The 14767-nt window shown below is 38.6% G+C and overlaps 1 protein-coding gene across 6 annotated transcripts in view; it reads right to left on the reverse strand.

Moving 5' to 3' along the window:
- DTNB (dystrobrevin beta) overlaps window positions 1–14767 on the reverse strand; it is a 241721-nt gene that overhangs the window by 207493 nt on the left and 19461 nt on the right. For all 6 annotated transcript variants that reach the window (XM_070379236.1, XM_070379235.1, XM_070379233.1 and 3 more), the window contains exon 2: window positions 3239–3306. In XM_070379236.1, coding sequence (XP_070235337.1) covers window positions 3239–3305 — 67 coding nt within the window. In that variant the 5' untranslated portion in view covers window position 3306. The remainder of the gene's footprint in view (window positions 1–3238; window positions 3307–14767) is intronic.

The raw sequence follows: 14767 nt of genomic DNA on the forward strand, positions 1-14767 counted from the left end.
GCATGCTAACCAAAAGAAAGCTGGTATAGCTATATTAATATACAACAAATCAGACCTCAAAGCAAAGAAACATTACTAGAAAAAATGTACCTATTTAATAATAAAAGATTCAATTTTCTAGGTAGACAGAACATTTTAATATATATGCATCTAAGAACAAAAGCTTCAAAACACTGACAGTACTACAGGGGGAAAACTTTAAATCCATGATCAATGCAGAGATTTTCAACACCTCCAGTAATTAAGATCAAGCAGTCAAATGAGTGAGGAAAAAAGACTTTAATAAAATATAACAAGCTTGATTGAGATAATATTATTTTCAAGCATTCAGGGAATATTCAGAAAAACAAATAACATAAAATATCAAGAAACACAAAGATTCTAGAGTGTTCCTCATTCCCTGACCCATAAATCAAGCTAAATATTCTTATAATTAAAAACATCCACTTACTAGTTTAAAAGGATACTTCTAAATAATTCATAAGAGAAATGAGAAAACACAGAAATATAATAATAATAATAATAGTATATATCAGAAGACATACCTACAAAAATAGAAAGTCAAGAAAAAGTATTCAGTGCTTACGTAAGAAAGAAAAAAAGTCTGAAAATAAACCTCTACCTATAAAAATATAGAACTGCCTAAAGTAGAAAGAAGAAAATAATAAACCATGTAATAACATGAAATAATGAGGTAGAAAACAAAGATTCAGGGAGAGGACCAATAAAGCCAAAAGTTTCTTGGAAAAAAACAATAAAAGTGACAAAATTCTGGAAAAGGAAAAATAAAATCAGAATCTCTGAATATGAAGGCCTGGCATCAAGTATACTGTAGACTCAACTAGGAGCTTTTATTTTGGTACCAGAGTTGAGAAACTATCACTTATCATTTTTCTTAGAATTTTATATCATATAAAAAGTATAAACTATCAAATTTCTACATAATTTCTCCTTTAATAAATATTTATTGAGTTGATGGGGCTATCATGATAAATACATGTGATTCTTACTTTCATGGGGTTCAAGTCTAAAAGATAAAATATTAAGTAAAGAGACTTCATGCTCCCAAAGCAGGGGGCACAGGTTCAATCTCTGATCAGGGAACTAAAATCCCACATGACATGCAGTGCTGTCAAAAAAAAAAAAAAATAACACCCAAAGAATTAACAAACTAATTTCATCACTGTTTAAAATAGGAAATTTAAAGCTATTGTCCAAAAACAGAAAGGCTTAAGAATACCACTGAATGGCACAATAATAAAGGTAGCTATGACAAAGAAATCATATCGCCTGCAAATCCTAGAATATTTACTCTTTGACTGTTTAAGAAAAAGACTGTTGGCTCCAGAATTATGTATGTTAACAGAGTAAAGGAAAAATATATGTCACTATATCTCAATTTTTTAAAAAGGAGAAATACATTCCTCTCAAGAGAAGCAGAGACAAATGATAAAATTCAATACTCATTCATGATTTAAAGAAAATAACAGTAATAACACTTGGTAAATTAGAGCAGAAAGGTAGTTCCTTAACCTGATAAAAGGTACAAAACCTATAACAAATATCATTTTAATAGTGAAATATTACATCCACTCCCATTCAAGTCAAAAACGAGACAAGAATGTCTGCTATCCTCCCAACTCTTAACTATAGTATCTGTATAGTCAGTAGATAATGAAAAAGAGGTAAAAGTATTGCAAAAGTAAGAGTCAAAAGGCCTTTCTTTAAAAATTATACAGTTCTGTAGAATGTACACCACCAAGAATGAACCAGAATGTAAACCATAGGCTTTGGGTTGTTATAATATGCCAATGTAGGCCCATCAGTTGTAATCAACGGTCTACTCTGGTGTGAGTGTTGACAGATACGTCAGTAGAAGTCTATAAACTAACATTAAGAGTAATGAAAGAGCAGAGAGAAAGATCATGAGATTCAAAATCGACATACTAAAGTCAACTCAACACCTGGATGATAGGGCCAAGTCATCAGGGTGGCAAACAGTGGTTTCTGCATCCTTAGAAGGTAATTATGCTGGAGATTTGGGGTGAAGTTAGAAATAAGAGTGGGGCTTCCCATAGCAGATACCATCACCACCAATGCAATTCTTTCTGTGGAGAAATAGAGGTGACTCTTGCAGCCACACCCACCAAACATCTCCCAGACCATCCATATTCTTGAGTTTGTTACACAGAATGGTAATTTATATGAAGTTTATGTCAGTGATAACGTTCACTAAGCAATCAACCCAATTCTTTGAAGAATACCCAATTTTTACTTTAAATATTTCCCCGATCATGCTCTCTCACATGCCCATGAGAGTGCATGCCAGATAATTCTTAATATCAAGAATTATTATTTATTTGGTTTCCATTTTTGTCAGTTTCCCTTTAAAATGAAAACAGTATGAGTGAAGTCAGGGACTGTGTTTTGTTCTCCCCTATATGGCTCAGATGGTAAAGAGTCTGTCTGCAATGCAGGAGATGCTGGTTCGATCCCTGGGTGGGGAAGATCCCCTGAAGAAAGGAATGGCAACCCACTCCAGTAATGTTGCCTAGAGAATTCCATGGACAAAGAAGCCTGGTGGGCTATGGTCCATGGGGTCACAAAGAGTCAGACACAACTGGGACACGACTAACACAACCCTAGCACCTATAATGGTGCCTGGAATATAACAGATTCTCAGTAAATAAAATTCAATGAAAAGGTGACCTCTTTGCTGAAGAATATAGGAATATATAAGAATAAATAACAATATGTAAGAATGTTTTAACAGAAGATTTTAAAGGGTATATAGTAAAGTTACATACCAAAGTACACATTCCTACTTTTACTTCTTCCTACAGCTCTAAGTGTTGTTCTAACAGTTAGTTCTCTCTACATTAGAGTCTTTATCTACAGTAAGGTAATTTACGTAACATATTATTTATCATCACCTGCAAGCTCATGGTAACAATGGAGTTATTACAAGAGGTCTAAATTGACTGGCATGCTTTAAATGCACAGATATTCTAGTTAACATATTTGTCATTATTTATGACCTTGCTTAAGAAAGCAACTCAAGTTAATTCAATTAAAGTAATGCTCTGGCTTGGTGTCCTCCAACTGCATGATTCTTTAACTCCCATTCCTCTCCTTCTAAAATTTGTAACATAAAACTTCTGATTAAAGCTGTGATTTGATCAGGGGGAAAAAAGACATTCCCACATATTAATACAAACAAGGATTCCAGAAGACTCACGCATTTCTATGAACAGCTGCCTCTTCTCTGCCATGGTCTTCCGCTTGTTCCCACTTTCCTCAATCATCCTAGAGACAAAGAAGGATACAGTAAACAAATGTGTAAACAAATGTGTAATTTGACAATTCCATCAAGTGCTTATCAGTCTGTTGTGGAGAGGTACAGGAAACCAAGCCGTCTATGCACACATTAAAAGGATACCAATAAAAGTAAAGTGGAAGCCCGAGGCAGAAAAAGACAAACTACTGTCCCCTTATTTGACAGCTTCTAAATATTATAAAGTCAATACTTAAATGAGCTCATACACTTGCTTCCTGTGCTGACAATATGGGGCCATGTCTTATTTTTAACTTTATTTTCTCTACAGAGTCCTGGATTAGTCAAGACAATTTCCCCATATTCCTACTGTTTTACATAGATAAACATGTTATTAAAAATAATTTAGATAATAATTATAATGAAAGGCTATAATAATAAAAACATTAAGATAATTAGCTTATACATAAAAGATATAAATAAAATCTTTTATTTTTATATTAAAAAGTACTGAAAGAGGAATTCATGCACAAATTCAAAGAACTCCTAAACATAAGTTTTTAATCACATGACTTACACTATGCCAGTCACTTTGTTTAAAAATAAAACTCTTTCCATGCATTATCTCATTTAATTCTCCCAACAATTCTGAGTGTTGGCATTATTATTATCCCATTTTATAGATTAGAAAACAGATGTCTAGAAAAGAACACTAACTTGCTCAAAGACACAGAATGCAGAAGCAATAGAGCAAAACTGCAACCCTTTCATTAAACTTCTTTCACAACTGTTGTTTCTAAATACATTTCAAATCTCTATGCTTAAAAGGCTAGAACACAATAGCCCACTGCATGGACCTTACTGATGTAAAATTTGTGACAATTTCAGCTAAACTCTGCCTTACTCTATGAAGTAAAAAGTATCTACAAATAGCATATGCTAAATAATTCCATAAGCGCATTAAACTACTGTAGATCATGGAGTTATTTACATAACATTCTCAAATGTGTTAGAATCATAAATTAAATGATGACTACACAAATTACATATCCATTAAAGCAAGTGCCTACTGAAAGTTTAGTTATAGCCTAAAGAAAATTTAAAATGTAAATATATTCCTTAACATTCTGCAATTAATATTTTGATCATTAAAACTATCCCTTTCCTAAATCACTGTAATGTTACCAAATAGTAAGTGATGGTTACCTAACAATTTGCCCCCAAGAGGAAACAGTTTTAAACAGAAGCAAAGTAAGCCGAAGAAATAGCAACCAGAAACAGCAAAAAAAAATCTAATGAAATCTAAGTCCTAGAGAAAAAGCAAGAGTTGGGACCAGTAACCTGTAATTATAAAGAAAAAGGGTATTCAAAAACCTCCTCCCTCCTATCCAAAAACTTGGTATCTCACTGTGTATTACAAAGTTTAAATGCTAAACACAAATTAAAATACAGAATCATAATATCCTTTATAAAATATATAACCTATTAAATTTCTTCTACTTTGTTCTTTAAATTAATTTTTCTCAAAGTAGAATCTAAGAATTCCTGGAGATCCCTAAATTCTTCAGGACAATTTTCTAATTTTGTCTTTATTTCCAGATTAATCTTGAAAAAATTAATAAAAACATGTTGTACTGCCAATGCCACTTTAGAGCCCGCATCTACATGTATGAATACGGTAGCACCAGAAGCAAGAGGTCATGTAAAGCAGGGACAATTAAACTAGAGAAACTATACTACCCTGGACCAGATCTGACCTGTCACCTGTTTTTGCAAATAAAGTTTTACTGGAACACAGCCACATCTATTCATTTATCTATTGTCTATGGATGCTCTCCGGAGAAGGCAATGGCATCACACTCCAGTACTCTTGCCTGGAAAATCCCATGGACAGAGGAGCCTGGTAGGCTGTAGTCCATGGGGTCGCTAAGAGTCGGACACGACTGAGCGACTTCACTTTCACTTTTCACTTTCCTGCACTGGAGAAGGAAATGGCAAGCCACTCCAGTGTTCTTGCCTGGAGAATCCCAGGGATGGGGGAGCCTGGTGGGCTACCGTCTATGGGATCACACAGAGTCGGACACGATTGAAGTGACTAGCATGGATGCTCTCATACTACAAAGGCTGAGTTGAGTGTTTTCCACAAAAAGCATCTGGCACGCAAAGTCTAAAATCTTTACTATCTGGTCCTTTAAGAAAAAGTATGCCAACCCAACCTAAAGCAACAGTAATTAATATTGCATTACTACAAATGACTGGCTCAGTTCAGTTAGCATGTTCCCATGTCAAAATGACAACAATCATCCCACATTCCACAAGGGTTTGAGTTTCACTTCCATTATTAGAAGTTTATCCTTGGCAACTGCCTTATTAATTACTCTAAGATTCATTCTTCACTGCTATACACATTTAAAATTTTGATCAGTCAGTCAGTTTGTTCACTCGGTCGTGTCCGACTCTTTGCAACCCCATGAATTGCAGCACGCCAGGCCTCCCTGTCCATCACCAACTCCCGGAGGTCACCCAAACTCTTGTCCATCGAGTAGGTGATGCCATCCAGCCATCTCATCCTCTGTAGTCCCCTTCTCCTCCTGCCCCCAATCCCTCCCAGCATCAGAGTCTTTTCCAATGAGTCAACTCTTCGCATGAGGTGGCCAAAGTATTGGAGTTTCAGCTTTAGCATCAGTCCTTCCAAAGAAATGCCAAATTGCCCTCCAAAATGCTGTGTCAGTATACTTTTACTAATAATCTTCCCCCAGGAAGTTTTAGAAATTACTAAGGTAGTCAGCACAAACTGACCTTGTGCATTTGTGCTCAGTCATGTCCGACTCTTTGCAATCCAATGGACTGTAGCCTGCCAGGCTCCTCTGTCCGTGGAATGTCCCAGGCAACAATACTGGAGCAGGTTGCCATTTCCTTCTCCAGAGGATCTTCCCAACCCAGCGATCAAACCCGTATCTCCAGCATTGGCAGGCGATTTTTTTTTTTTAACCACTGAGCCACCTGGGAAGCCCTTACTCTCCCATCAAATTATACACCTGCACGGAATGTGTGCTGGAGTTATTTGAGGTTTGTGAAAGTAAATATCACCAGGTGGACTGGGAAAGAATACAACAGAATCCAAAATACCACCAAACAGCTGGTGAGTTTATCCTTTTTTCCCTCTTGAACCCCTGGCTTGAACTCAACAAGCACAAACCCCTGAACCTAGCACAGAGGAATCTGGGAAAAATCCTCTAGCTACAGCTTAAAGAGAAGAAAGAAGTCTAAAGCCCATCCAGAGAGAATGGGAGAGACTTCCCATTCTCAAGTTCTCCCAGCACTTTTTTCCTCTCTTCTTTTTCTTCATTTTCTCCCACTCCAGCCAAGCAGTGGCAGTATCAATAAAAGCAGCTACCCTGGAAAACTACAGGAGTCAAAAATTTGAAGAAAGATGTATCATCTAATCAGATGGTCTAATCAAAACCCCAGCATAATTATTTGTAAATATAGACAGTTCTAAATTTTATATGGAGAGCCTAAAGCTACAGACCAGATAAGAAATTTTGGAAAGGAAGAATAACGTTGGAGGCACGTACTATTCAATTTTAAGAATTACTAAAAAACTACAGTAATCAAGACAGCATGATATTGACAAAGGGACAAGTACACAGATCAACGAAATAGAACAGAGTCTGGATACAGAGGCACACAAATATGGCCACTTGATTTTTTTTTAAGATACAAAAGAAATTCAATGAAGAAAGGACAGTCTTGGTGTCAGAAAAACTGGTTATGCTTATGTCAAAAAAATGACCTATACCTCACACCATAAATAAAAAATTCAAAATGGAAGACAGACATAAATGTAAAAGTGTAAAAGAAGAAACCATGAGAGAAAATCTTTGTGGTCTGATCAGATCAGATCAGATCAGTCGCTCAGTCGTGTCCGACTCTTTGCGACCCCATGAATCACAGCATGCCAGGCCTCCCTGTCCATCACCAACTCCCAGAGTTCACTCAGACTCACGTCCATCGAGTCACTCATGTCATCCAGCCATCTCATCCTCTGTCGTCCCCTTCTCCTCCTGCCCTCAATCCCTCCCAGCATCAGAGTCTTTTCCAATGAGTCAACTCTTCACATGAGGTGGACAAAGTACTGGAGTTTCAGCTTTAGCATCATTCCTTCCAAAGAAATCCCAGGGCTGATCTCCTTCAGAATGGACTGGTTGGATCTCCTTGCAGTCCAAGGGACTCTCAAGAGTCTTCTCCAACACCACAGTTCAAAAGCATCAATTCTTCGGCGCTCAGCCTTCTTCACAGTCCAACTCTCACATCCATACATGAACACAGGAAAAACCATAGCCTTGACTAGATGGACCTTTGTTGGCAAAGTAATGTCTCTGCTTTTGAATATGCTATTTAGGTTGGTCATAACTTTCCTTCGAAGGAGTAAGCGGCTTTTAATTTCATGGCTGCAGTCACCATCTGTAGTGATTTTGGAGCCCAGAAAAATAAAGTCTGACACTGTTTCCACTGTTTCCCCATCTATTTCCCATGAAGTGGTGGGACCAGATGCCATGATCTTCGTTTTCTGAATGTTGAGCTTTAAGCCAACTTTTTCACTCTCCACTTTCACTTTCATCAAGAGGCTTTTGAGTTCCTCTTCACTTTCTGCCATAAGGGTGGTGTCATCTGCATATCTGAGGTTATTGATATTTCTCCCGGCAATCTTGATTCCAGTTTGTGTTTCTTCCAGTCCAGTGTTTCTCATGATGTACTCTGCATATAAGTTAAATAAACAGGGTGACAATATACAGCCTTGGCAAACTCCTTTTCCTATTTGGAACCAGTCTGTTGTTCCATGTCCAGTTCTAACTGTTGCTTCCTGACCTGCATTCAAGTTTGATACATCACTCTAAAAGCACAAAGCACAAAAGAAAATAATAATAATAAACTGGACATGACCAAATTAAATACTTCTGTTCTATGAAAGAAACCAATAAGAAAACAAAAGCTACACCCTGGGAGAAAAATATCTACAAATCACAGGTCTGACACAAGACCTGTATCCAGAAGAATATATTTTTAGAAAAACTCTCAAAACCAGCCAACATGGAAGAAAAGCTTGTTATTCAACAGAAGCCCCAATACTGACCTTAGTTGTTAACTTAGCAGGTGCAATGGACCTGCAGATATTCTGCCTTTATTCCATTACCCATACTACTACTCTGATGCATAACTTATCAGCTTCCGGTTGCCAGCATTTGCATTTCTTTATTTGACGCTTTTTCTGGCCATTGAAGGCTTTGACACTTGCAGTGCAGTCCAGAAGTACCAGGGGATTAACATCCTTGGACAGCAGTCCTCCCACTGATGGAAGTTAATATATAAATAATCCAGCTTCTTTACCTATCAGAGGGAATAACTCTGAGGCCATGTGTTCCACTGACTTCCTGAGCTCCCCTTTGGAATTAACTTTGCTCACCCATGGCAACTGATATGAAATACTTTATTAACTACTTTCTCTTCTCTGTCTCACTTCTCCACTCTTTCACCAGTATTTTCTAGGATCTAAAAAATAATTTAAAAAAAAAATTGCACTTGAGTCCTTACAGAGCATTTTGTTCTAGGGTAATCCAAAATAAGACAGATTTGATCCTGTAAAACAGACCTCTGAGATGAAGTCTGTAAGTGGATCACTCGCCAAGCAGATGACAAGGATCCCAGTGCTAGCAGTAAGTGGCTTGCGGAGAACCCCTGGTGTGCTGCTGCATGGATAGTACTAAGACTCTTGATGAGGTGAAACTAGTAAGGGATACACTTAGAAGATGACTGGCTTATGCAATAGCTTTCGCATTTGAGAGAGAGACAGGAGCACCAGGAATTTTAAAGACAATTAAATGGTTGAGCTTTTGTTAAGAAGGACTTATGCACAGAAGAAAGAAAATAGCAAGACTTAAATCAGTCAAGAACCAACTCAGAGCAAGCTATGACAGCCAGATGATCTCCATGGCAGCATTTTCTAAGGAACCCTCAGCTCCCACAACTTGAGAGCAGACTGTGCTAAAAATCAGGCTCAAATTCAAATTATAAAGGTAGACAACTTATAGAAGATTGAATTCACAGTCCAGCCAAGATTCTCCTGAACACTCTGGGGCAGAAGTGGCTCTCCTGCTCTTGCTTCAGAGGCTGTTTCCTCAGCCTAAAGCCCACGCAAAGGCCTCATCTCAGATGCATGCCTCAAAAGATGCTGACCCACCTCAAAATCTGTCCCTACCTTCCTCCCTGTTTCCAGGCTAATAACCAGGGTCCAGCCTCATTCACATCAACAGAATTGGAAGGGGCTGGCCCCGCTTTGGACAGAAAAGTGAGGATTCATCCAAACAGCTGTGGACCTGACGATATGCACCAACAAGAACTGGAAGAACATACCTGGAATTGACAAGTGTTCAACCTGAGCCAAGTGTAAGATAAGACAAAGTCTGCTGACATGGCAACACTTGGCCCGTGACCCAGGATTTAATGTTCTATAAAGGACACCTGGCACCAGTCCTAACACGCTGTAGACTAGCTCATGTAAGTCGGCGTGGGGGTTTTGATGGCCCAAAGTAAATGAGCTGAAGATGTGGGAATTGCATGGCAGGGTATTAAGGAAAGAGTTTATAGAGTGCTCTCATTTTCCATATCTCCTGACCTTTATTGAATCCTTCTATACTGACTGATAGGATCTGCTTTTCTTTATTTCTCTTTGTTTTTGTTTTAATAGAGAAACCAGGCTTTCTCTGACCTCTAAAGTCTATTTCCTACTCTGCATAACAGGCCTGAAATACTATAAAATACTATAAATTTACCCTTTCCTAGAAACAGGAGAAGGCAATGGCAACCCACTCCAGTGTTCTTGCCTGGAGAATCCCAGGGATGTCAGAGCCTGGTTGGCTGCCATCTATGGGGTCGCACAGAGTCAGACATCACTGAAGCGACTTAGCAGCAGCAGCAGCAGAAACAGTCTTAATGCTCGATGTAGTTGGTATACACACACTCTACCTACCTTGCCCCTTGAGCATGTGAAAGTCACTCAGTTGTGTCCAACTCTTTGTGATCCCATGGACTATAGCCCCCCAGGTTCCTCTGTTCATGGGGATTCTCCAGGCAAGAATATTGGTGTGGGTCCATGCCCTCCTCCAGGGGATCTTCCCAACCCAGGGATCGAACCCAGGTGTCCCACACTGCGCTCGGATTCTTTACCAATTGAGCCACCAGGGAAGCCCCTTCAGGGGTATAACCCCGAGGACATGTTATATGAGCTCCTGGAGCTCGCTGGTGGGAATAAGCTTCAGTTACCCACAGTAGGAACTTGTTTGATAACAAAGCCTTTATTTGCTAATTTCCCTTCCCTATTCACTTCCTGGTCCCCTACAAGTATCTGCAAGCATAACATGCAAAACAAAAACTCATACTTGCACTCAAATTCTTGTCTAAGAGTCAGCTTTTTGTGGAACTCAAACTAAAATATTAAAGATTTTCCATTTCAATCAATCTTATAGTTCAGATTTCATAAAATCCAAATGTATGGGGTACACAAAAATTAAGATGACTATAAATGACTTTCCTCAGCCTTGAGGTGATTCCATTCCAGAGCTCCATGGATACTGATATCTCTATCTTTGTAATTACAATCTTAATAGTCCACGCCTGACAAAGATCTAATCCTCCTACCAAGCCTGATCATATGTCCTTGTCCTCCTGATACAACTTTAAAGATCAGCACTTTGTTGCTGTGTTCAGTCTCTAAGTCATGTCCCACTCTTTCGCAATCCCATGGACTACAGCCAGTCATGCTCCTCTGTCCATGGCATTTCCCAGGCAAGAATACTGGAGTGGGTTGCCATTTCCTTCTCCAGCGGATTTTCCTAACTGAGGGATTGAACCCACGTCTTCTGCATTAGCAGACAGATTCTTTACTGCTGAGCCACCAGGGAACCCCAATCCGACTACCAAACCCGATTATGTGTCCTTCTCTTCCTGATACGACTTTAAAGATAAACACTTGCGTGAATATAAACACATCTCTCTTCTTCCTTCCACTCGGACTCCTGGCACTTTGCCTTTTCTGAGCCTCATAATCTAGAAGTAACCAACACCTCCTTATCATCCACTTCACATACTAACCTTGATTTCAAACACTGCCATTTCCTTCCTCATAATCATGCTCATAGCCACCCTTTTTTCCCATTTCAACTGCCAAAATTTTTGTCCACATGAATGCACAAATAAAATTCAATGACGCCATGATCTCAGGACTCTGCAACCCCTTCTTCCTGTAGTTCATCCTGTGAATACGCAGAGAAATCCATAAGATACATTTATGCACACATGCCTGCTCTTCGGCAGATCCTAATCACTCAACTTAGGAACTTCATTCCACCCAATTAAAAAAATCAGAACACAAAGGGAAATAAGCCAGAGAAAAATAAATACAATCTCACTCATATGTGTAATCCATAAGGAGTCAAACTTGTCATAGAAGCAGAGTAGATTGGTAGTTCCAAGGGGCTGGGGAGTTGGGAAAGTGGGGAGATACAAAGGATTCAAACTTTCACTTAAAAGATGAGTTGGGGGTCAAATGCACAGGTTGGTGACTACAGTTGATAATGCTCTATTGCACGTTTGAAATTTGCTAAGAGTGTATATCTCAAACCACCACCATACACACACAAGAAAGAAGGAGCTAATTAACTTCATTGTGGTAATCACTGCACAATGTATACATTTATCAAATTATGTTGTACACTTTAAATATACAATTTTATTTGTCAATTATGCCTCAATAAAGCTGGGGAAAAACCTGAACAATATATTTGAGCACCTTTCCACATCAATGAATACTCTTCAAACCATAATTTTGAATGAGAGAATGGAATTTATCACAATCATTCATCTGTACCTTGACTGTTGACAATATTTCCAACTATCTACTATTATGAACAGTGCAATAATAAACATCTTTGAAGCAAAATTTAAAACAAAAGAAGAACCATAGTACAGCTTTAGTCTACAAAATGAGAGAAGACTAGAGCCTAGCTGTGAGGATATAAGCAAAGTTTCTTCAATCTGAAAGGAGTTGAAACTGTTAAATTCCTAGAAAAGGTTATTTAATGACCTAAGCCCAAGGCCAAACTGAATGAACAAGTTTTTAGATATAACACCAAAAGCACTATCCATGAAAGGAAAAATTGTATCTTACTAAAATTAATTGTTCTGCAAAAGATACTGTTAACAGAATGAAAAGAGCCAGAGTGAAAGATTTTCAAAACATATACCTGATGGAGAACTTGTATTCAAATTATGAAAAGAACTCTTAAAATTCAACAGTAAGAAAACAACCCAACTTAAAAATAATCAAAAGATGTGAACAGATATCTTATCAAAGAAGTTATACAGATGGTAAGCATATGAAAAGATGTTCAGCATCATCTGTCATTAGGAAATTACAAAGTAAAACAACAATGAGATACCACTAAACACTATTGTGTGTGTGTGTGCGTGTGTGCATGTGCGTGTGTGTGTGTATTAGTAGCTCAGTCATGTCTGACTCTTTGCAACCCCATGAACTGTAGCTCACCAGGCTCTTCTGTCCATGGAATTCTCCAGGGAATCTTCCCAACCTAGGACTCGAACCCGGGTCTCCCACATGGCAGGCTGACTCTTTACCATCTGAGCCACCAGGAAGCCTTAGATACCTATACGGATGGCTAAAATCCAAAAAACTGACAAGAATGTAAAGCAACAGGAACTCGCATCCACGGCTGGTCGGAATGCACAGGCGGCCTGGTTGGAAGACAATTTACAGTCGCTTACAAAACTCATCACAGTCTTACCAGCCAGTTCAGCGACTGCACTAGGTATTTAACCAATAAATACTATAAATACTGAGTGGAAAATGTGTATTCACACAAAACCTGTACCCAAATGTTCATACCAGTTTTATTCACAACTGCTGAACACTGAAAGGAACCAAGATGCCCTTCAATGGGGAATAAATAGATAAACCAACTACTGCCTTCATAAATGGGATATTTTTCAGCAATAATAAATAAACTATCAAGTCAAGAAAAGACATGAAGCTTAAATATATATTGCAAAGTGAAAAAAAGCCAATATGAAAAGGCTACATATTATATGGTTCCAATTATAAGATCTTCTAGGGAAAAAAAAAAAAACTATACAAATGATAAAATGATCAGTGGTTACCAAAGATTTGGGACAAAGGAAGAGGAATGAATAGGCAAAACACAGCAAAATTTTTAGGATGATAAAACTTCTGTATGATACTGTAATGGTATACATGTAACGGACAATGATGCTACACATTGGTGAAAACCAAAAGAAATTTACAACACAGAGTGAAATTTAATGTATGTAAAAAAATTTTTTTTAATCATTTAGGAGGTCAGAGGATTCCTGGATGAAATGCAGAATATGACAAAACAATCTAACTGTATTACAAAGAAATGAACCAACCTCACTGAACAGGGAGAAAAGTACAGTGACCTAAGTAACTCTAGAAGTGAATGGAGTCTGTAAAACTAAAAGCAATATAAAATACACGTAACTACTGTCCTCTAGTTTCCCACAGGTTGCACACATGCCTATGTGTTCACTCGCTTCAGTTGTGTTCAACTCTTTGTGACCCTATGGACCTAGCCTGCCAGGCTCCTCTGTCCATGGGGATTCTCCAAGCAAGAATACTGGAGTGGGTTGCCATGCTCTCCTCCGGAGGACCTTCCCAACCCAGGGATCAAACCTACGTCTCTTATGTCTCTTGCATTGGCAGGCAGGTTCTTTACCACTAGCGCCACCTGGGAAGCCCATTCCCAGGGTTATGAGCTAACAATTCTAATACTGTGATGCATGTATGCATAATTGAACAATTAAGTAAACAGATGGCAGATGGTGACGTGTGAGGTTACAGATAAGCAAGATGAGAAGCCAGAATGATCCAGGTGGTAATGTAATGAACCACAATTGGAGACATCACTGTGAGTGCATGGTGAACTCAGCCCACCAGGCTCCCCTGTCCCTGGGATTCTCCAGGCAAGAACACTGGAGATATATAGATATACAGTAACAAATAAAAGTGTTTGTAGGTATGTTTATGTATATGCATTAGTACACACATATATATCTCCTTCCCTGATGGCTCATTAGGTAAAGAACCTGCCTGTAATGCAGGAGACACAGAAGATTGGGGTTCAATTCCTGAGTTGGGAAGATCCCCTGAAGCAGGGCATGGCAACCCACTCCAGTATTCTTGCCTGGAGAATGCCCATGGACAAAGGAGCCTGGTGGGCTACAGTCCACAGGGCCGCAAAGAGTCGGACGCTACTGAGCACTGAGCACATACATGTCCTCGCTCTGGCAACTGAGAGGACCTAGAAACAGTATCACAAAGCAAGGAGCACCTTTAGGGTCCAAATTTTTGTTTATAATACCGTTCTCCAGTAAAAGGAA

The sequence above is a fragment of the Bos mutus genome, chromosome 11 (genome assembly GCF_027580195.1).
Source record: "Bos mutus isolate GX-2022 chromosome 11, NWIPB_WYAK_1.1, whole genome shotgun sequence".
Classification (NCBI taxonomy): Eukaryota; Metazoa; Chordata; class Mammalia; order Artiodactyla; family Bovidae; genus Bos; species Bos mutus.